The 22,982-nt window shown below is 41.5% G+C and overlaps 1 protein-coding gene across 1 annotated transcript; it reads left to right on the top strand.

Annotated features, from left to right (window-relative positions):
* The first annotated feature begins 8,877 nt into the window (after positions 1-8,877).
* Ssr3 (signal sequence receptor subunit 3) lies at positions 8,878-21,667 on the top strand. The gene is made up of 5 exons (XM_005344062.3): positions 8,878-9,114; positions 10,099-10,225; positions 16,046-16,144; positions 20,010-20,141; positions 21,081-21,667. Exons 1-5 carry the CDS (start codon positions 8,982-8,984, stop codon positions 21,145-21,147), a joined length of 558 nt encoding a protein of 185 aa, XP_005344119.1. The 5' UTR covers positions 8,878-8,981; the 3' UTR covers positions 21,148-21,667.
* The last annotated feature ends 1,315 nt before the right edge of the window (positions 21,668-22,982 follow it).

The following is a 22,982-nucleotide window of genomic DNA, read 5'->3' as shown; positions in this document are numbered from 1 at the left end:
CAGCATGGGGTGCCGATGTCTGAGGCTGCAAAAGCTCCCCAAAAGATAAAGCATTCGCCCTTCCTCAGTCTTTTTGATCTATTTGAGCCTTTAGCAGATTGGATGATAGCCACCTCCACTGCTGTGTGAACTTTTCTGTTCAACCTCCCGATTGTAATGTGGATGTCTTTCAGAATCATTCACAGAGACATACCAAAAAATATTTTATTCTAGCTATTACGGCATCCCTTAGCTCAAGCAAATCAACTCCCTCCCTACTGTCTCTGCTGTAGGAAGTTGGACATGTTCCCGTTTTCTTCTGAGTAGAACCTGAAATCCCCTGTCTTTACCAAAGGTTGAAGAGGATGGGGAAACCTTTTAAACTTACACTTAGGTGGATCTTTCTCCAGTGAAGTTTCTCCCCTTTTATCTCCCAATTTATTCTCTCTCGCCCTCTCTCTCTGTGTCTCTCTCTCAGTCTCTCTCGCTCTGTGTGTGTGTGTGTCTCTCTCTCTGTCTCTCTCACTCTCTTTCACGCACAGATGTTTATTTATGAATAATTAAGAAAGAATTTCTTAGAAAGGGCAGGACTAAGTCTGGAAATGAGGCAAAGGAGAAATATTTACACGACATATTTTGAATGTAACCATATGTCTTGCCAGCTGCTACGTACACGTTTCCACTTAATCTTTCCCAATTTACCATGAAATGGGTACAGCCTTTTTCTCTGAAGTAGATTGGAAAACATGGAGCCTTGGTTGGAATAACTCCTACAACTTCATGTAACTAAGAAATGCCTTAGATGAAGTTTGAATTGAGGCGATTTTACTGAAAAGCCTCCGCTGTTAACAAGCTGTGCTAATATATACCAGGACTTGTTTTGCTTGGTTGGAACTGGTGAAACCCTTGCAAAAGGTTTCATTTCATGCTTGGAGCAACCTCAGGAACCCGTTATGGGAAGTGGGGCACTGGGAAGGTAATCGGTTTGCCCAAGACCACACAACTATCATTGCGGTAGGCTAAACAGACAATTCTCTCTGATTCTAAAGACCTGCAAGCCCAGATAATGAAAACAACATATGTAGTATATAAAGGTCCCAGAGGGGTGGCTAGAGTTGTAATGAAAACATATAGTAACATATAATAAACATATAGATGAGGCAAAGGACCTCATCTTCCTCAGAGGCAAAAGGAATGGTATCAGGAGATAACGTGTATGAAACTATCATCAAGTGTTATTTATTTCCTGAATACAAATAGCTCAGGCCATTGGCTAGGTGTCCAGCTTTGGTTCCTCAGGAACACTGAGGTTCTGTAATTACAACATCATTTGAATGCCTTGTGTGGGTTCACTCTCCCCAAACTTCACAGAGGGATTTGCACACAGTGTGCTGTCCTTCCGCTATGGTGGGTAACACTTTATATAATGTTCCTTTATCTGAAATTCCCTACTGCTGACTATGGATTTGGGACATGATGAGAGAACCGGTATGCTAAGTGAAATAGGCACTGAGGTTAAATAAATATCACTAGGGAACGTAATCTTATGATTTTTATTCAATGGTTGTTCTTAGAGTAGAGCCTCACAATGAAGACTCCTAAAAGATGCATGACAAATTATGACTGGCTTTTGTATTATTGAAGCTCTTCCAGTTGAAGCCCATGACCTACTTTATCTTACGTTTTGTTGCCATAGAGCTTGGGCTAAATGTGTAACAAAAGAAAATTGATTTCCAGTATAAATCTCCTTAATTTTTATTGTGCCCCACCGCGCTGTGTGGATGATGCATGCGTGATGAGCCTCACAGTTAGCAGACTCCAGGGGGAGTTTTGCGAGTTTCAGTGTGATAGCTTTAGTCAGTGCTTATTAAGATAATACGTTTTCTGTTGATCGCTATCATTCTCTTAAAGAAGCAGGGAGCTCTACGAATATCCTTAGGCAGGAAGGAAATGGGATTTTCTGATGACTCCAGATGAGGGTCCCTCATCACATGGGTCACATCAGTCCTAAAAATGAAACCAGTATTTATCTGGAAAGTACATGCTTGAAGCTCAGAGACAAACACTTGCCCTTCAAATGCTTCAGTGCCTTGTTTAGTTTAAAAAAATCAACTCCACACTAAACTGTGCAGGTTAGAAGTTCACAGACCTTGTTTTAAAAACAACAACAACAATCTTTGTGTATTGAATAGTTCTGAGGAATTCTGAATGAGGCATTCTGAACTACAGGGACCTGGTAAAGACAAGGCCTGACATTTCCTCGAGTGCACTATCCACGATAAGACCCGTTTCTTTTTATTATGCGAGGCTTTCCCATTACATCTTGGTTTTTCCCCACTCCACCTTTCGAAAGTCTCCCTCAGTCTCAGAGTTTCACGAGGCAGAAATAACCCTGAAACCTGTGGTGTGTGGCCTACAAAGGATTTCCTGTTGATTCTACTGATTTATCCGCTTAGTCTATTGACCTCCGTTTGGGTGCCTTCTGGAAGGGCGAGCTTTTGAGGTATGCTGACGGCATTACTGTTTCTTTTTCTGGTGTGATCTGCTCCCTGAGGTTATGTTTCTGGATCTTACAGGTATTTGATAATGTTACCTTATTTTCAAGGAGGCAGCATATAAGTTGGAGGGCTGTGTTGAGCATCGATGTGGCCATTTGTATGTGGAACCTGTTTATGCTATTCATGCTGATACTTTTCCTATACATTTTTTTTTCACTTTGGTGATGTATGGTTTGATTCATTGCAAGTAACAGTGGTCTCTCTTAGGCCTACGGAGAGAAATGAGGAAACCCTGAGGGTTCCAATCCCTCCTTCCATGAGTTTGCAATTGCTGGGGAGTGACAGTTTTTATTTTGCCCTTTTTCTCAGTTTGCTTTCCTGCTTCTGTGTATCTCTCTGAACTGTCTCTTTCTGGGCATGACTTTTGGATTTACTGAGACTGACAATCCAGCATGGGAGAGCCCAAGCCTGCTCACCTAGGGGCTGGGCACAAGTCTCCCTGTCTGAACATTCAAAGGTGCAGTGTGACTTTGATTCTGCATGGTAATTAGGATACAAGAAATTGTCTGGGGCTTCTGGCTCAACACTGGGCTCCTGGGGGCAGGTGGCACATGTTCTTAGAGATACCACTGATAGAAAAGATGCCAGAATTCATCTGTAGTTAACAATGTGTATACTGAAGTCATGGTTCCTAGTTTTGTAGTTTGGTCTACCAGTTATAGCTGTGGGATCTTAGGAAAGTTCTATCCTCCCTTTCTTCAGCTGGTGAATGCAGATAACAATACAAACTTCACAGGACCGCTGTAAAGGTAACGCTAGACCATGCGTGCAAAGGAACTAGTGCAGACATAGATGTCTAACAAGGACTCAGTAGAGGTTGGTCATTATAATCATCATAATTGACGTTGATATTTGCTTACTTGTTATACCTTTCGTATTGTTGCTTCTCAATTAATATTTGCTGAGTAAGTATATATCATAATGCATCAGTTCTTGAAAAAAAAAATGTAATTTGGCTAAGTAATTTCCCAGGTGATAAGGGAAACATTAAACATGAATGTAAGTGTTTCATATCCTTTCTAAGGACATCCCATAATGATAATTGCATTTCAAATGGTCTTTAAAACGGAAGCGCGCCTTCCCCTCCCCCGCCCCACAGTAGCCCTGGTTATCTCATTTGTTGTTCTTTACAAGACTTAGTGAAAAGTGAAAAGTCATTTTTAATTGAGTTTTTTGTTTCCTTGATATCTAGTTTCGCTAGGTTAGGAAACTTGCGGTGCTTCAGCCTTAGGAAAACGTATTAATTACTAAAGTGACAGCCTTTCCTACATGAATTTACCAGTAATGGAGGAGAGAAATCTACTATTCCTATTTGCAAGAGTAACAAATATTATTGCTTAGAAATGTTCACCATTCTGATAAGTGGAAAGCGATCTGGGAGACATATAAAACCTGAGACCCACATATTAGAGCCAGGCTGGCGCAGAATTGAGTCCTTGTGGTTCCTTCCTGAAGATGAGTCACTCTGAAATACAGTCTCTATTAGAGTTTTGCTTGGATAGACTTTGTTGGCCTCTTCTATTGACGTATCTACTGTCCTGTTTGTTCATTGGGTCACAAGTATATGCCCAGTCCTTAGATCATGATGGTTTAAAGAAAAGAAAAAGGTAATTCAGGTGCCAAAGAGCATCACTCCCGCCCTCCCGTGTGAGTTCATATCGTCTGTCACCTTTATTCTTACCATCAAAAGCTTTCTCTGTAGTAAGCATCAAATGCCCATTACATTTCTCTAATTGATGCACGAAAAATTACTCCCCCTGTATTTTTTCTTTTAATGTCTCTCTTACTCTACTTTTCTCAGTTCCTCCCCACCTCCCATCCCATCCAGATTCACTCCCTTTGTGTCCCTCATAAGAATATAAGTAAACTTCTAAGAGATAATAGTAATAATAATAAGATAAAAGAAAAGCTAAATCATCAGATTTGGACAAAACAAACCAGCAGAAGGAAAAGAGCCCAAGAAAAGGCACAAGAAACAGGTAGAGACACAATGACCCACTCATCCACAAGTTTAGGAGTCCCATAAAACACTAAACTGGACTGTGGGGTAAAAAAGAGAGGAAAAATATTTTAAAAAAATAAAATAAGATATTTTTTTAAAAGCCCTGTTATGACATTATGAGACAAGAAACCTCCAAAGATGCCGCCGAGTGCATTTTCTGTTGATTATCTACTGCTGGGCATGCACTCTGTCCTTAAGAGTAGTTTGTTGCCCCACTGAGACTCCCTTGGAGAAAATGAAGGTAGACTCTGGGTATGTTTCTCAGGCATTTGAGTTTCCTCTTTTGGGAATGCTCTGTTTAGATCTGTACCTCACTTTTAATTGAGTTTTTTTGTTTTCTTGATATCTAGTTTCTTGAGTTCGTCCTATATTTTGGATATTAGCCCTCTATTAGATGAATAATTGGTAAAATCGTCCCCACACTGTAGGCGGTCACTTTGTCTGAATGATGGTGTCATTTGCCATGTAGACGCTCCTCAGTTTTCTGAGGCCCCTTTTATTAATTCTTGTTCTTAGTGCCTGTGCTAATGGTGTCCTGTTCAGAAAGTCTTTTTCCTATGCTAATGAGTTCAAGGCTAGTCCCTGCCCTCTCTTCTTTTAGGTCCAGTGTATTTGGTTTCGTGCTGAGGTTCTTGATACATTTTGAGTTGAGTTTTGTGCAAGGTGATAAGTATGGACTTACTTGGATTTTTCTAATGCAACCACCAGTTTGACCCTAGCACCATTTGCTGATGATGCTGTTTTTTTTTTTAATCAGGTGTTCATAGGTGTGTAGATTTATGTCTGGGTCTTCAACTTGATTCCATTGATCAGCGTGTCCATTTTCGTGCTAATTCCATGCTGTTTTTATTACTATAGCTCTGTAGTTCAGTTTGAGGTTGAAGATAATGATATCTTCTGCAGCTCTTTGATTTAGCATTGTTTTAGCTACCCTGTGTTGTAATAGGAGTGGTGGGGCTGCGTCCCTAGCACCTGGCCACCCCCACGGCTAGCTTTACCAGAAATAATTACATGGACACTGTATTCTTTTAATCACTGCTTGGCCCATTTCTATCTAGCCTCTTCTAGGCTAACTCTCGCACCTGGACTAGCCCATTTCTAATCATCTGTGTGTAGCACCCCAAGGTGCGCTTACCGGGAAGATTCTAGCCTACGTCCATCCTGGGTCGGAGCTTCATCGCGTGTGCCTCAGAGAGCAGAGCTCTCGCCTCTGCCCGCAAGAGTGGAGCATCGTGTCTCTCTGAGGCCTCTGCCCCCCCCCCCAAGAGGAGAGCTGACGAGTCTGACCTCACTTCCTCTTCCTCCCAGCATTCTGTTCTGTTCACTCCTCCCACCTATGTTTTAACCTATCAGGGCAAGCAGCTTCTTTATTTAATTAACCAATGACCTTCCTCCATCAACCCTGGCTGTTTTTTTCATATGAATTGGAAGATTGTCATTTCAAGACCTGTGGAGAATTGTGTTGGAATTTTTATAGGGATTGTATTAAATCTGTTTTTTGCTTTGGGTATGATGGCAATTTTTCTATATTAATCCTACTGATCCATGATCTTAAGACAGCCTATATTTTGTATTTTCTTGTATACAGATGCACTTGTTTTCTCCCATTATTAAGCATTTATCCCAAGGCTCTTTGCATGGTAAAGAGAACTTTACCACTGAGCTACATCCTGAACCTTTATTCTTTTCAGTTTTACAGCATGTTAATTTTTTTTATCAGCTAAGTCCTTTTAAATCAGTTTACCTTTCAACATTTCTAAAAACATTTTTATTATTTTTAATAGTGTGTATGTGAGGATGGTTATACACACATGTGTGTGACTCTTGGATGCCAGAGACATCAGATCCTCTTGGAGCTGGAGTTATAGGCAGTTGTCAGCCTTGCAAATGGGTGCTGGGAACTAACCTTAGGTCCTCTGTACGAACAGAACATGCTCCAAACAGATTTTGCAGCATCTCTTCAGCTTCGAATTTCAGAAAATTTTATTTATATAACATTATTAAGCTTTTCTATTTTAACTATTATCTTTCTCAGGCATAATTCTTTTTAGCCTCATCATTATTGTTTCTGATTTTCTTCTTTTAAAAACTACTTGGATGATGTGTCTCTTGATCTTACAGTTTTCTTTTTTTTCTTTTTTTTCTTTTTTTTTGGTTTTTTGAGACAGGGTTTCTCTGTAGCTTTGGTGCCTGTCCTGGAACTAGCTCTTGTAGACCAGGCTGGCCTCAAACTCCCAGGAACTCCCAGAGATCTTCCTGCCTCTGCCTCCCAAGTGCTGGGATTAAAGGTCTGCGCCACCACCGCCCAGCGATCTTATAGTTTTCTAATTTTTCTTTTTTTTATGCTCTTTTTATACCTTACCTTATAGTCGGAAGAAAACACAGTTATAGATATAGGTCCCCAAATTTGTGTCTATGAGTTGGTCAGAGATGGAGAAAGGAACAAAAAGAAATGGCCATCAAAGCCTCGTCTTTTAACCTGAGCACAGAAATAAAATGGGCGTGGTTTACGAAAGCACCCAGATTGGAGAATGAAGAATGTAGAAAAGTTTCTCTTTCTGTCACTAACATGCAATGCAGGGAAGAGCTCGGCAGCATCGGGGGTAGACCCAGAGATTCTGAAATGAGTGCTTGCCTTTTGCTCTAAAATATTCTAGGTGGTCCGTTTTTAATTGTTTTCCTTTTGCGGTGAAGTGGGGGAATGCTCACTGTTGATATTAGATGGACTTATATTTCCAGAAAACTCATTCTGGAACCTGTGCAGAGAACAGATTTCAAAAAGGACTGAAGATAAAAATCTCAGTGAGGATCATGGCTCTGCAGATCAATTGCTGTTTGGATAAAGGCAAAAGAAAAAGATATATACAATCTGCTGCGAGGAAAGCTGAAAGCTGAGGAAATTTTACCCGGTGAACTGGAATGCTTGCAACGATGTAGTGAAGAGAAACGTTTGCTGGGACGTGATGTGGTTGTGTATGTCTTTCTAAAGGAAAAGTGATCAGCTGATCAGCTAAAATGGCACCTGTGCTACTACAGTCATTTTGAACTTCAGAGGAGTCTTGCCAAAGGTTGTCCTCAGTTTTATTTAGAATATCGTCAGAAACCGTGGTACTCTAAAAAGGCTTAAGGTGAAATAAAAATAAAAAAAATAGTAGAGATTTGTGAAATAATGAGACAGGTCTTGAATATCATCATTTGAAGACCATTCCTTCATCACAAAGAATTCATGACTATGGTGATTTCCTTAGGTCTAGATTTTGGGTGAATGGGCTCATGCCCAGGAGACTAGAGCCTGTCTCTCACCTCCAGGTTCTCCATCTGCGATGGGCACCGTGATGTGCACGTCCAAGGCTTCTAGGTGTGCGATGAGGGATGTAATTCACCTGCTAGAGTGCTTGTTTAACCTGCAAGAAGTCCTGAGTCCCATTCCCAGGACCTGCTATAAAACCAGGCATGTTGTGGGACAAGGAAGCTCTTGGAGGCAAAAAGATCAGAAGTTCAAGATCATCTTCTTAGGCATCATGACTTAGAGGCCAACCTGGATAACATGATAACGAAATAATGGATTTGTACAAGTGTTAGATATAACTTCCTTCCGCAGTGTTCAATGTTAACCAGATGGCCACACGTTCATTGAATTACTGAATGCACGTCCTGTGTGCCCTCATGAGCTTTTTACTTTCGAGTTCCTAAGAACTGAAATAACAGAGGCTGTCAGGGACTAAGTGGTTTTGTTAATTAAAACAACAACAACAACAACAATAAAATAGAAAAATTTAAAGTATTCTTCAGGCCGTGGAGATGGCTCAGAGACTAAAGGTGCAAACCTGACAATTTGGTTCAATCTCTGGGACCCAGAAAATGAAAGGAGAGAATTGATTCCCTCAAGCTGTCTTCTGATCCACACACTTACATTGTGGCACGGCCCTCTAATCAATCGATCAACCAACCAACCAACCAACCAACCAACCAACCACCAACCAACCATTCCATCAAACAATGTATTAAATTTAAAAACAAGAATTAACAAGTACACATGTGAAATAAAGTACCAATAAAGTTCGTTAGTTAAAACAGTAATGCTTGTGTGGTTGCTCAAGTCAGTTATCCAAGCTTTTCTGAGAACGAAGCAGGCAAATTCAAGACTAGCTTGAGCTACCATGAGTGCCAAATAGATAATACGAAACTACAAATCCCTCCATTCCTTGCGGCGCTCTAGCGTCAAGTGCCTTAAGGAATGCGGAAGTCGTGTTCTCACGTCCAATCGTGCCTCAAGGCTTGCGTAACGGCGGCAGGATGGCCAATCCTGAAGCAGCGTCCCCTGCGGAGTCCCGCCTCCGCGTTGCGCTGACGGGTCGCGGGCGGATACGCGTCTCGGAGGGACACGCGTCTCTCCGTGTCCTTCTGGGTTTCCTGCTCCCTCTCCGGTCCTTAGCTCTGCCATGGCTCCTAAAGGCGGCTCCAAGCAGCAGTCCGAGGAGGACCTGCTCCTTCAGGACTTCAGCCGCAACCTGTCGGCCAAGTCGTCGGCGCTCTTCTTCGGCAACGCCTTCATCGTGTCCGCCATCCCCATCTGTGAGCTGCGGGCGGGCGGCGGCGCGGACGTGGCGGGCGCGGTGGGGGAGGCTGGAGGCCGCAGGGAGGCGGCGGTCGGGGACGGCGTCCCCGGGAAGACAGACGTGGCGTGCGTTTGAGTCGGGCGCGGGTTCTGGCCCGGGTTCTCCTACCGGTACACGCGTGTGGCCGCCTGTCCGTCCTCACAACCGTTGTTTAGTGCTCCAGATGAGAGACCCGAACCGATATCCCTGAATTAGCAGCGTGGCCGGTGGCGAACCTCTCCTCACCCCCGAGCATCCTTTTGATTTGCAGAATGACCGAAGTTAGGCCAGGGCCAGGGTCAGAGGTCACCGGTCAGCTTTGTGTAGGATTTTAATAACCCTGAGAGAGCACCTCTAGACTTCCCGTTTGAATGCGAAACTGCAGACCGGGCAGGCCGAGGCAGTTTCCAGGCTCAGGTGTTAGGAATTTCTGTCTCCTGGCCCACACTGCCACACCGTCGCAGGCCAATCACATCCAAACGTGTTTTCTTATTTAGGCCTTGCAAAAACCCAGCGTGCAGTGAACGGGGCGTGGAGCCCCCTGCTTCGCTGGCCCGACAAAGCATTATTTTGACTTCAGAGAGCAGCCACGTCAGCAAGTAGACCAATGTTTTGGGACGGCATTTTATATCAGAGAGTATAATAGTACCCCATGAATGAAATTTGAATTCTTATTTGTGACTCTTTTTTTAAAATTATTTCCAGTTCTGTTTCAAGTTTTTTGATGAAGAACTCTCTAGACAAGTCTTAGCCCCCACAACTCAAATTTATGAATGGGGAAAGCCTGAACTGCGACTAACCCTGTTTATTGGATATCTCATTTCTGGGGAAGCTGCCCAGTTTGGGTGGGATTTACTAACTCTTTCCCCTGGGTTAGCTATAACTAATCTGGCAGGCTTGTGTGAGGGGTAGTAATGCCTGTTCCCTTTTGTGTCCCTCCCTTCCTTTTGTCTTGACTCAGGGTTGTATTGGCGGATATGGCATATGGATCTTATCCAGTCTGCTGTTCTCTACAGTGTGATGACATTAGTAAGCACTTACCTAGTAGCCTTTGCATACAAGAATGTGAAATTTGTCCTCAAGCACAAGTAAGTACGTTTGTCAAGCGTCCCTGTGATACGCTGCATGGAAGAGAGCGTTTGTGTAGATGCTCTATGGTTAGAGGCATTAGTTCTACGTGTCTCTTTCTATTTTGGGAAGAAGGGAAATCGATGCCTGCAGAATTGATAACCCCTTGAGCCACCAGACGCTTCAGTGGAAATAGGTGTCAGAGGGTGGGATTCGAGTCTTTAAAGCACCAGTTTGTAATCGCTGGTGTCATCAGAAAAACAAATCTACCCAGTAAGTCATGTTAGAAGAAACTCAGTGGAGTTCTTTCTAGAAATTGTTCTGGGAACTAATTTTGGAAGCAACTTTTTTTTTTTTTTTTTTTTTTTATGTGCATTGGTGTGTAGGTGTCAGATCCCTAGAACTGGAGTTACAGACTGTTGTGAGCCGCCATGTGAGTGCTGGGAATTGAGCCTGGGTCCTCTTAAAGAGCAGCCAGTGCTCTTAACGACTGAGCCATCTCTCCAGCCCCTTTGGAAGCAACTAACATTTTCACTGCCAGTTACATTTTTTAATCTCATAAGTGTATTCACTGTAGAAGATAATATTTCTTGAATTTTAAGATCACATATATTAAAAGACAGATTATCTTAATAGTGTTTAGAGAAGAAAACCCAAGTTTTACCTCAGTAAATGTTTATGTTACAAACATGTGTATAGTCTGCTTTCCTAAAGTAAAATAGAAGACTACAGACTTAGGAGTGATTGTAATATTTGTTTGTTTATTTGAGCTAGGGATTATGTAGCCCAGGCTGATGTTGTGAGTGTGTTGGGATTATAGGCATCATGAGCAACTACACTTGCTGTAATTTATTATTTTAGAGTGTCGTGGTCCTCTAGGGAAGCTGAGTATGAATAATATTTAATATGAAAAGATGTTCTCTAGAGTTACTTTCATATACACTTTTGGGGTAACAGGATATTCTCTGGCTTATTACAATAGGACCTTTAGAATTTGGCTTTTCTTTGAAGTAATCTTTGTTATGATTTACTTGCCTGAGGGGGTGCAGAAGAGAGTGTTAGATCCCTTGGAGCTTGAATTACACATATTCTGAGCCCCTGAAATGGGTGCTGGGAACTGAACTCAGGTTCTCTGCTAGAGCAATGTGTGTGTGCTCTTAATTGCTGAGCCATCTCTCCAGCTTCTGTAGTAATTTTTAAAAAAGGAGTAGAGATTTTGAGCTTAAATATGCTGTGTATTTAACCTTTTTTTTTTCTTTCATTTCCCGTAGTATCCACACTTAATTAGAAATTTTTTGTTTGGATTGATATAACAGTCTCCATCAGGTCTCTTGAAGCAAAATCATAGGGTCCGCTCTGACAGGTTCCTTATAAAGCTGTTTGATGATATTTTTTCCTCCTTACATCATTCATATCTTATGGGTTAAAATTACACATACAGATGAGGGATTGGAAAGATGGCTCAGTGGTTAAGCGTAGTGTCTGCTCTTCCAGGGACTCAGTTTCAATTCCCAGCACCCACATGGTGACTCACAACTTTTTATAACTCTAGTTGTAGGGAATCTGATGCCTTCTGGCCCTTGTGGTCACCAGGCATGTGTCTGGTACACAGACATATGTATAATAATAATAACATTTCAAAGATCTTAGCCAAAAGACTGGGAAATAGCATATTCCTCTTTATTTGTGATTTTTGTTTTGTTAACTATCTTTACTCATCAAGGTCCTTTTTTCTAATACAGTAACACCAAAAATCCTTTCAGGTTCTTAGAATCAAAGTCATCTGCCTCCTTCCTCTGCAGCCTAACCCCTTCAGAGTTAGAAGTAGCCTTCCTGTCATCCTTTGAGTGTGTCTTGTGCCTATTTCTGTTCAGGACCTCCATGCTTTCTGTTCTTACATGTCTGTTATTTCAGGACTCAGACAACCTTTCCAGAGAGTCCTACCTGACTTTGATCTTTGTTTTGTTGTCTTTATGCTAGACTCTTGAAGTTGACCAAGAATTAGTGGTGTTTCATGGTTTCAGGTAGCAGGGTTCTAGTTAAGAGGTGGGCAGCAGTGGCCTGAGCAGCTGCTGTCCTGGACATGCAAAGTCTCGGCTTCATGGTTGCAGTTCTGCTAGACCAGCAGACTAATCAGCTCATCTCTGCCGTCTTTCTGTCTAGCAGCCTCTTTGCCAGCTGCCATTTCATTTTGTCCTCTACTCTCCTGAACTGTGTTCTTAGGAGACATGGTTGTCTATGATAGAGAATCCATCAGAAATGGAATCTTGCATGATTGTCCTTTATAATCCCTTTGTAACTCAGTCCCTTTGGTGTTTATTTTGAATGCCCCTCACTGTCTATGTACTTCTTTGGGATCAAATTGTTCTTTTTTTACCTGAGTCCTACTCTAGGTTTCTTGAGACTGCTATGTCTTTTGTTTAATATCTCTTAGAATGGTTAGTGGTACATTTTAGTTTAATAAATTTCACTGGCTTGCTGGCTTAGTAGACTTCTAAGTAGAATTTCCTTTAGTCATAGTCTTGAGGTAGTAAGTATTCTAGCTGACATAGAAACTATAGATTTAGGGCTGGTGAGTTGGCTCAGTGGGTAAAAGAACTTATGTATGCATAAGTTCATATATATATGCCCATGCAAGTCCAGTAACCCAAATTTGTTTTTCAGAACCTATAATGGGAAGAGAGAACCAAGTCCCAAAAGTTGTCCTCTGGATTCTGCATGCCCATCCCCCCAGTAGTCCTAAAGTAAAACAGCTATAGATTTACACGTTGTGATGTGTAAGGCTTATTCAGTAAGAGCTTGAATGCTTGTAGGTTGTGGTGACAGAGAAGACAGCTCCAGAGTAAACAAACCTAAATTCCAGCATTTGCTCTGCTGTTCTTAAATGTGTTTGTTGTCTTGAGTTATATAGTTTTCCTGTATATTTTTACTCTAGATGTGTAGGATTAGGATTCTTACAGTAACTCAGAAGCAGGAGTGATTTCTTTCTAATCTGTTGCTTTCATTGGTTAATTAGTAAAGAAACTGCCTTTGGCCCATTTGATAGGCCAACCCTTAGGTGGGTGGAGTAGACAGAACAGAATGCTGGGAGAAAGAAGCTGAGTCAGGCAGTCGCCATGATTGTCCCACTCCAGACAGACGCAGATTAAGATCTTCCCTGGTAAGCCAGCTCGTGGGCTACACAGTTTATTAGAAATGGGTTAGATCAATATGTAAGAGCTAGCCAATAAGAGGCTGGAACTAATGGGCCAGGCAGTGTTCAAAAGAATACAGTTTCCGTGTAATTATTTCAGGGCATAAGCTAGCCATGTGGGTGGCCGGGTGCCAGGAACGTAGCCCGGGTGGCGGGACGCAGCCTGCCACTCCCTATTACAACAGTGAAATAGGATCACATGTGTGACATGTTGTTAAACATAGCATCCAGCATGTAATATATGTTTTGTTCAAGGTTGGCATGGAAACTTTTGTTTTTAGAAAGGTGTCATGATGTAAATAGAGTTTATAAAGACATTTTAGGCATTTTGTTTTAGGAAATTAAATGTGTGCTTTTTTTTCCCCCAAAGGTTCTGATATACTGTTGAAAGAAAATAGAGTAGAAATAATTCCCCTGAGCTGTCTCAGTTGATAGTATTGTAGGCCCTGGAGTGACTTCTCTTGTTGGAAACTGCCTGAGATATGTTTTCCAGTAGACTTAAGACATCTGGTACTGGACAGGACTCTCTTTTGGGTAAACCTGGTGGCAAATAATAACATGCTAGACCTAGAAGAGAAGTTGGTTTAGGGTTTTTCAGATAGATTTGCTGTGCATAATGTCCGTAAGGGAGTTTATTTATGTAAGTAATTATTTTGAAGACTTAGGTCTTTTAGTCTGGCACCTAAGAGTGTGTGTTTTGATGTTCAGCTACGGATCATTCATCCATTCCCATCTCTCTTTAGAGGCTTGCTATAGAGGAAAAGGCGTGAAGTTAAGTTCAGGAAATGATTCTTTGTTTGCTAGAGAGGCTGAGAGAAGATTCTCCCTCTAGAACCCAGCTTCTCAGGAATGAAAGAGACGACAGAAAGGGTGATTTTTATGTAATAAAGTCATGTGAGCTTGGGTCTTTGGAATAAAAATGTACCCTGGAGGGTCCTAAATATCTCACCCCACAACTCATCTATTTTCCTTAGCTTTACCTCCCTTGAGTTACCAATTTGGGAGTTATAAAGTTAAAAGGTAACCGTGACCCTTTAAAAATATTTGTCCATTGACTTTTTCCCTTTTATGCATGTCAGCTCTCTCTTTGTTCTTGAGTGAAGTGGAGACATGGGGAAATCAGCTATAGTTCTCACTGTGCATTGAGGCTCTAGATTCTTTTGTTTGTTTGTTTGTTTGTTTGTTTTTCTAGACAGGCTTTCACCGTGTAGCCCTGTCTGTTTTGGAATTCGCTTTGTAGACCAGGCTGGCCTCAAGAGATCCTCCTGCCTCTGCCTCTGAAGTACGTGGATTAAAGGAGTGCACCACCACTGCCTGACTAGACTCTAGATTCCTGAGGCTCTCGTGGTTGAATGACTGATCTTGGGTTTTCTACTGGAGTCCATCCGTATTTCTCCAGTTTTCCTTGGTGTACTAACCAGAACTAAACACAGTGTGGTAATGTGAATCTGAGGACTTGAGCACAATGACCAGACTTCGTCTGTTCTTCCTGCTGGGCTGTTGTATTGAACACCTTCATAGTGGGAGCACTGTGGGGCTGGTAGGGACCCTGTGGAAGTTTGATGTTGTCATTGCTACATTCTCTCCTATAGGGACAACTGTAGCTCTCATTCTGTGAAAAATACACTACATTGAATGGAAGTGTCTTAGTTTATGGGTGACTATATTTTATTTAAATATACCACTTTCTTAATCACTCCACCTGATAAAATTCACCTGTAGATTTTCATTGTTTTGATCTGTATACATTTTTTTTTTTTTTTTGCTTTTTCTAGACAGGGTTTCTCTGGTTTTGGAGCCTGTCCTGGAACTAGCTCTTGTAGACCAGGCTGGTCTCGAACTCACAGAGATCCGCCTGCCTCTGCCTCCCGAGTGCTGGGATTAAAGGCGTGCGCCACCACCGCCCGGAAATCTGTATACATTTTTGAGACAAGACAGCGTGTAGCTGAGGCTGGCCTTGAACTCTTGAACCTTATGCTTCCACTTCCCAAGCCCTGGGATTATAGGCATTTGCTATCATGTCCACTGATGAGTATGCTTTTCTTACCCTACCCCCAAATAAGATCTGGAGATTCCGATCTGAGTTCTTGATCAAACTTTCTGTCTGCCTCTCTTAACTCAAGCCAATGGCTAATTTAACTAAAAGGCTATGGTCAGCCTGTAACCTTTTTTTTTTTTTTTTTTTTTTTAATGAAATTGTTCTTTGGATTGGAGCTATAGCATAGCTTTAAGATACTCTAGTATTTTCTTTCATGTTTTAAATCGTCTGTTCTGTACTGTACTGTACTGTACCTTGGAATTTAATCACATGAGTAACAAAACACCCCCTGTAATCACAAAGATTTCCAGTGAGTTGTGCTAATAGCATTTGGCTTTTATATCCATATTAAATACCCCCACTTTGGAAAATGTTCCCTTTCAAGCAGCAGTCAAATCCCATAACTAAGAAACTATCTCGAGGGTTTCTTGAGCTTCTTTTAGGCTTGTACAGTGTAATAAATTTGGAACTTTCTCTCTAGTTTATTTTCTTGAAATGTAAAAGTATCATTCAGTCGCCAATCTAAAATATGAGTACAGAGTGTTTTGCAGGACTGACTTTCTTCTCTAGAGCATGCAGAAACCTTTTTCTTCCTGTGTTTTCTTTCAGAGTAGCACAGAAGAGGGAGGACGCTGTTTCCAAAGAAGTGACTCGGAAACTTTCTGAAGCTGATAACAGAAAGATGTCTCGGAAGGAGAAAGATGAAAGGTTCGATATGTGTGTGTGTGTGTGTGTGTGTGTGTGTGTGTGTGCGCGCGCGCATGTGTGCATGCACATGTGTGTGTGTGTGTACACTTGTATACCTATGTGTGTGCCCTAGAGGCCCAAGATGATGTCAGATATTTCCTCCATCACTCTCCACCATGTTCTCTTTTTTTGCTGAACCAGGAGCAACCCACAAGGGTTGGTGGCCAGCAGGCCCTGGTGAAGCTCCTGTCTTCTCAGGGCTTGGGTTACAGGGTGCACCGGATGATGGCTGCTGGATTCTGAACTGTGCTCATCATGACTGCTCGTTAATCTGTCTCTCCATCTCCACCCCCTTGACTCCTTGTTTAAAGTGTTACAAAGCTTTGGAAAAAATAAGTTTTTGAGTTCTCATTAAAGATGATAGATGTTGGAATTGTATAAGTAGTAGTAACAGTGACAGTACTAGCTGACATTTTTGGGTTTTTGTTACCACTAGAACCTTTTCTTTGCACTATCGACACACAGCTGATTTGTTCGAAGTGTTAGGTATACATCTACAACATGAGTCCTGCTTTTCTGGCTCAGGAATCATTACTGAAGAAGGGAGAGAAAGATTTTAAGAACTAGAGGAATAGGAAATTTGCTGTGAGATTGTGGTCTGCTAGAAATGTCAGAGAAGTTACATGCATGAACTCCGATCAGCATGGATGCCTAAATGTGGCCTGACGAGGAAGAAGACATCTGTAGACAGTGATGTGGAAGGGAAAGCTGAGGCCCCAGCCCTAAACAAAGAACTGCAGGCAATTAGAATGCCGAGGGGAGAAGTAGTCACACTGTGGGGAAGCCGCGTGGTGTGCAAGCCCTGTGAGAAAGAAGTCTTCCTGGTACCACCGGTGGAAGGTCTTTATCAAGTAGACCCTAATTTAAAGAACACCAAGTAACTTAATGAACATTGCTTCTGCAGTGGTTTGGAAAGGCACCAAACATGAATTATCTTCTCTGGCTGCTTTATAAAACTTAGGATATTAAAGTCATGGCAATGGAGGCCTTTGTAGGGAGCAGTCAGAGGTTTGGCTGCATAGCTCTTTGGTTGCGTAATTTTGAGTAGAAATAAAAGTTAGAGAATCTGTAACCTTATAGCCCCCTTTTCCTAAATCATGTAGGACAGTATTTGTTAAACTTGGGTACATGCCGTAGTTAACCAAATTTCAGTAATTGACCCAGCTATCAAGGTTCTGGAGGTGGTCGTATTGGAAATGGCAAACCTGTCTCACCTGTCCACTGCAGACTTGGCTGCTGTGCTCTATGTACTGGTTTTTGACCCTGGGATGTCTCAGAATGTGCCACATTTAGGTAGTCATTAGCAGTGAGTTAGAATGGAAACTGGAAGTGAAACTTCTCAGAGTTGTGTCGGGTGGATGTGTAAAGTGCAGATTATTCCTCTGTCACCAGTATCAGTGCTGTTAGTATTTCTCTCCCAGAAATGGTTTACCCCAATATAGACTCAATTGCTTTGGATAACAGATCAAGAGATTCATTAAGATGGTAAGTTGCTCTTGGAGGATAAACTACTTCAAAGAGATTTGGTGTAAGAAAAGGTGCAGCATCTGTGTCTCTCTTCAGGCTCCATTTGTAGCTGTTTAGGTGCGTATCTGTCTTATCTGTCGTGCCGCTCGCCTCAGGATGGAAATAAGCAGTTAGAGAGAGGTTCAACAGATGTTTGGACGTGTGGTTGTTACTTCCTGATTTCATGAATCTCTTTCGTTTGTATTATCTGCTTATAACAGTTGCTGTTTGGTCTTCCTTTTCTCCTTTCTTAGTAAACTGTTCCTGAAGAATGATTCCTTGAGAGGTATTCTCCCAAGCTAATTTTTTCTTTTCTTTCTTTTTTTTTTTATTTTTTTGTTTTTCGAGAGCCAGGTTTCTCTGTAACTTTGGTGCCTGTCCTGGAACTAGCTCTTGTAGACCAGGCTGGCCCCGAATTCCCAGAGATCCACCTGCCTTTGCCTCTGCTGGGATTAAAGGCGTGTGTCACCACTGCCTAGCTCCAAGCTAATTTTTTCTACCAGTGAAACCTTGGTAGGCCCATTGGTAATGATACATTAGGGTTTTTAAAATTATTTCAAAATAACCAGTATGTGGGTGAACCAGAAGACATTTGGATGGTCCTAACTTGTATATCTTGTGTAACATGGGAGCTAGGGTAGCACTGTGGTCAGACTTTCATCTCGGTTGTTTTGGAGGTGATTCTGTTTCAAGTCATGGTAGGAAGAGAGGGAGACCTGCTCAGATGTCACTGGGGATGATTTTAATCAGCAGGATAGAAGCATGCCATAGCTCACTGAGTCTTATGCCAGAGTTTAAAATAGCTGTGTTGATTCTGAGTATATTTTCGCATTCAGGTGCATTGGGCCTGTGTGCCTTACTGTGCTTGATTTCTTTGAACAGTGTAAGAGTGGTAAAATATATTTCCTCCAGTTTAGATTGACATTTACTCTTCTTTGAACTCAGAATGGTTTTAGTTTTTGGCTATACTTTAATGTAGTATTCTTCCTGTTTCCCAAAGTAGAGTACGTTTATTAAGTTGTAGTGTTTGTAAAAATCAAGGAAATAAGGCGGAAGTATTATTAGAGACTACAGATTCCCCATGGTGAAGATGGGTGATAATACCCTCATTTTAACTCCTGTAGCCAAGCTTCAGTTTGGATGAGAGCACATGATGTGTAAAAGTGTTGGTTAGTAGTCCCTGTGGGGGTGAGTGGGAAGGCTCTGTGTCATGCGATCAGAGTTGGTTGGCTTCCGGGGAGGACAAAGCGTCTACAGTTGCAGTTTTTAGTCTTTTTTGATGACGCCACAGTGACGCCGCATTTCACTTTTACCAGGTATAATAATCTCTACATACATACAGATGTTTCAGAAACAGTAATTACCATACTGTGTGTGGTGGATGCTTAGGTTTGTTGTTGTTGTTTCTGTGCATTAAAGAAGAAAGCAAGTCTCAGCTCACTCGGTTAATTTCTTTAGGCATTGAACAACTTCATTTCATACCCCATCAGTGGATCATAGTCTACTCTTTAAAAAAATGACTTTATGAAGTTAATTGGCCAAGTGGAATAAAATATGCCTTAATCAAAAGCATTCTGAAATATCTTCTTGGCTGATTTGGAGGGATAAAAGATAGATAAATATGGGAGCACTTGAGACAGATTTAAAAGTAAGAGTTTTCTAGAAGTTAGGAATATTGTCCTAAAAATCATGTGATTCCTCTTTCACGTTAGTAACGACAGCCGAAGATAGACCTGGTGAGATGGTGGCTTGCTGTGTTCTTGGCGTTATCCCTTTAAGATGCAAAACTAAAGGCTGAAGCCCTTGATTAGAGATCCTTGAGCTAGGATGCAGCCAGAGAGGCTAAAGCCAAAGAAGCCCGTGCAATACCAACTATGGAGACTAAGTGCAGACTTCACCAAGGCTCTCAGCCTTTTGGCCTGTTTTACGACATCATCTAACGTTTGTGTTAGGCCACATCCATGGCAGTCCTGAGAAATGTGTGGCTGGTCCACAGGCTTTAGGGTGGGACTTCTAAACAAAGACACCTATTTTAGATGCTTATAAAATCTTGTCAGTTGCAATAAATGTCATCCCCTTCTGCTGTAGTGTTGAGTGTTTGGGAAAATGGTAACACGCCTAGTAACTGCTATTTGGCATCAACAAGGAAAACAGAATTCAGTGGAAGAAAGGAGATAATTTGCTCTAAATTTAATAGTGGAAATGCATTCTTACCCTTGAAAGCAAGGAAAAGTTTGTCTTGTAATAAATGAGAACCACTTGGTATTTAAAGTTTTTGGTCATATTTATAAACTTGTTTGTCCTGTTTTTGCATCTATAGAATCTTGTGGAAGAAGAATGAAGTTGCCGATTATGAGGCCACAACATTTTCCATCTTCTATAACAACACTCTGTTCCTGGTTCTGGTCATTGTTGCTTCCTTCTTTATACTGAAGAACTTCAACCCTACAGTGTATCCTTTTAAAAGTTCTCAGAACCCTATAAATAGCAGTTTGCTTTATTCTTAAGCTGTCTGGTTGTTAGTGGAAACAAAAACTTGTCAGTTAAGTAGTATAACTTTAGGCTGGTGTCTGTAGACTTAGAACTAAAAGTTTCTGGCTTGACTTAGTGTTTTTTAAGTTTGTAAGTTAGTTTGTATAAGTAGCAAGTATAACAGAGCAGTTGTACATTGTGTGTGTGACTTTGTCTACTTACCGGAAAGGAGTCAGGAAGTAGACGGTCTTCACTAGTTCCATTGTGCGTATCTGCTGGCCTTGCGGGTTTGGTGCATGGCCAGGGGAGTTACAAATGCCAGGCGCATTTTATATATTCAGTATTCAGGATGCTTTGAAATTGAGCTTTGGTCAAGAGTCATTTGTCTTTTTTTTTTTTTTATTAAAGGTGTTACCCAGGAAAATGTAGCCAGACTTTTAATAATCAGAAGTTCTGGTATAATAAAACATCAGACCCCTTCCAACTTGTGTCTTTTGGGAATACCAGTGGGCCTTGCCAGAATGGCCCCCAAACGGCTTGCTCACAGAGGCTGCAAATAGCATGAACTTTGTGAACCTCCTTCCCTTATAGGCCAGCTGTAGCAGGACTGAAGACTCTGACATGAGGATTTGTCTCCTTTACTGTTTGGTGTCTGATGTTCTTTGGCCAGCTCTTCTCATGAGGGCTTAAGTGGAACCAAGATGTGTTCTTTGTGATTGTTACTTCTTCTAATTTGACTCGTGTCTTTTCAGTATTGAAACATTGCTTGTATTTTTTCATGCTTTTTAGCCTTCATATCGTAAGTTGTGTTTACAGACAGTGAAACTACACGCACATGCTTGTGTCAATAAGGAAAAACCCCTTTATTGTTGAAAACTAATTTGGAGGTCTCTCTTTTTCCTTAACCTTATTTCTGCAGGAACTACATTTTGTCCATAAGTGCTTCATCTGGACTCATCGCCCTCCTGTCTACTGGCTCCAAGTAGACCCTGTAGCTTGGCCCCCTGCCTTTGTATCTATGGGTGGCCTGTGGTGTATGGAAAAGTATCAGGGTGGCCAGGCTGGGAGACACACACAAGATGTTTTTATAGGCTGGAGTTTGAGGGATAAAAATGCAATAGAATGTAATTTAGTGTGTGTTTATTGGTTCTTTTTGACAGATTGTTGAAATTAAATGAATTAAGGGGAAACTCAGAGTACCAGGACATTTATTAAGGCAAGAAGTCTTGCGATGTGCTGTAATCACAGAGAAGAAAATAACTTGTTTCCTACAGCTGTCAGAGGTCATGGTAACCTGGACTGAGCTGTTATTATTTATAATAGGAGGAAGAAGTTAATAGCTGGTTCTCTGTGTTCCAAGCACAATATTACAACTTTTGACTCTAAATCTCAGAGTGAATCCTCTTTCCAAGGGATTAAACAGAAGTCTCTGAGTTTGTAATTTATAATAACTCAAACACATGGCCTCTCCACTTCGACAGAAAGAAACTTAGAGCTTTTTTTTTTTTTTTTTTTTTTAAAGAAAAGCAGCCAAGGTAGTGACCTAAAAATAGTACCCGGCTATGAGTGTTGGCCTGTGAAGCTAAAGGACACACTGTTCGGCGGTATGGCTTTGGCCCTGGGCGGTAGGGAGGTCAGCTTGACCCTGCCTTGTTGGTTTGATGTGTGAAGTCACTGGAATCATTGTTTTTTGTGAGCAGGCTCTCAGCACCACAGGCATAATTGTAAGTGAGAAAGCACATCTTTCCTGATTATTGACACTTGTGAGACCAAAAGACTTTTTTTATGAACTTAGCCCTGGAATGCAGTGACCTCTCCAAGGAATTTACAGTGGTTTAAAAGGATTGTCAACATTTTTCTATGAGGACTTTAATAAATTTGTCCCCTTTTGCCCAGGGTTCCTGTCAATTATGAGCAAACTCTGATCATAGGTTTTGGGGTCTAGCAGAAGAGCAGCCTCACATCGTGTCCCCCACCCTACAACATGTGTAGATTGTTTGTTCCATGATTTCCAGATTTGCATAACTTTACAATTAGGGTCATTGACTTCATATTTCTGTTTACTGTTCACCACACCTGGGCACTTCCTATAAATGGCACCTCAAAGGGAAATTACTCCTAATCCTTAGTTTCTACCTGTAAACTTAAGAGGAACATACAATACTATTTGTAACTTTAAAGATGTATTTACCAGGAGTTGAGCTATTTTTGTCCTGGTAGATGAAGTTTCAGTAGTTTGCATTACGAACTTAGGAAGCCTGAAGGAATGTCTTTAAATGGTCACCTTACTTCTCATGCTTCTGGCCGTGTTCAGCTCTTTGTTGTGGTGCATTGCTACCTGAGTGCCATCACCAGGTGATGTGGAACGAACAGGAGATGAGAAGAGATGCAGTGCAGAGTGTATTTAGGTAACACACATGAGGTAGGGTGCTTTGTTCTTCTGTTTTAATCAGTATTTGGCTGGTAACAGTTTGTGTGCAGGATGTTTATCTAATTAAATAATTGGGTGCAACATCAAGCTTCTTCTAAGTGACTGCTGCAAGCCTGCCACTAGGTGGCAGTGCCTGTGTAAATGGGAAGAAGGTCACCACCATTATTTGATAATATTGTCAGCAGCTCAGGAATGGTGAAACAGAGGTGCCAGCCTCAGATTTTTAATTCTCTTTAATTAGTAACCAAAATTTGCTGGGTGAGTAATTTTGCAGTTTTTTCTGCCTTGAATGTTTCCTACAGCTGTCTTTGCTTTTAACTCCCAAAATGTCCTCTGTCTCTGCACCCCCAGAGAAATTTCTGTGTACACAGTCATAGCCAGATCTCATGG

The sequence above is a fragment of the Microtus ochrogaster genome, chromosome 1 (assembly GCF_000317375.1).
Source record: "Microtus ochrogaster isolate Prairie Vole_2 chromosome 1, MicOch1.0, whole genome shotgun sequence".
In the NCBI taxonomy this organism is placed as follows: Eukaryota; Metazoa; Chordata; class Mammalia; order Rodentia; family Cricetidae; genus Microtus; species Microtus ochrogaster.
Note: the sequence above shows the minus strand (reverse complement) of the source record. Positions and strands in the feature narration are given on the sequence as shown.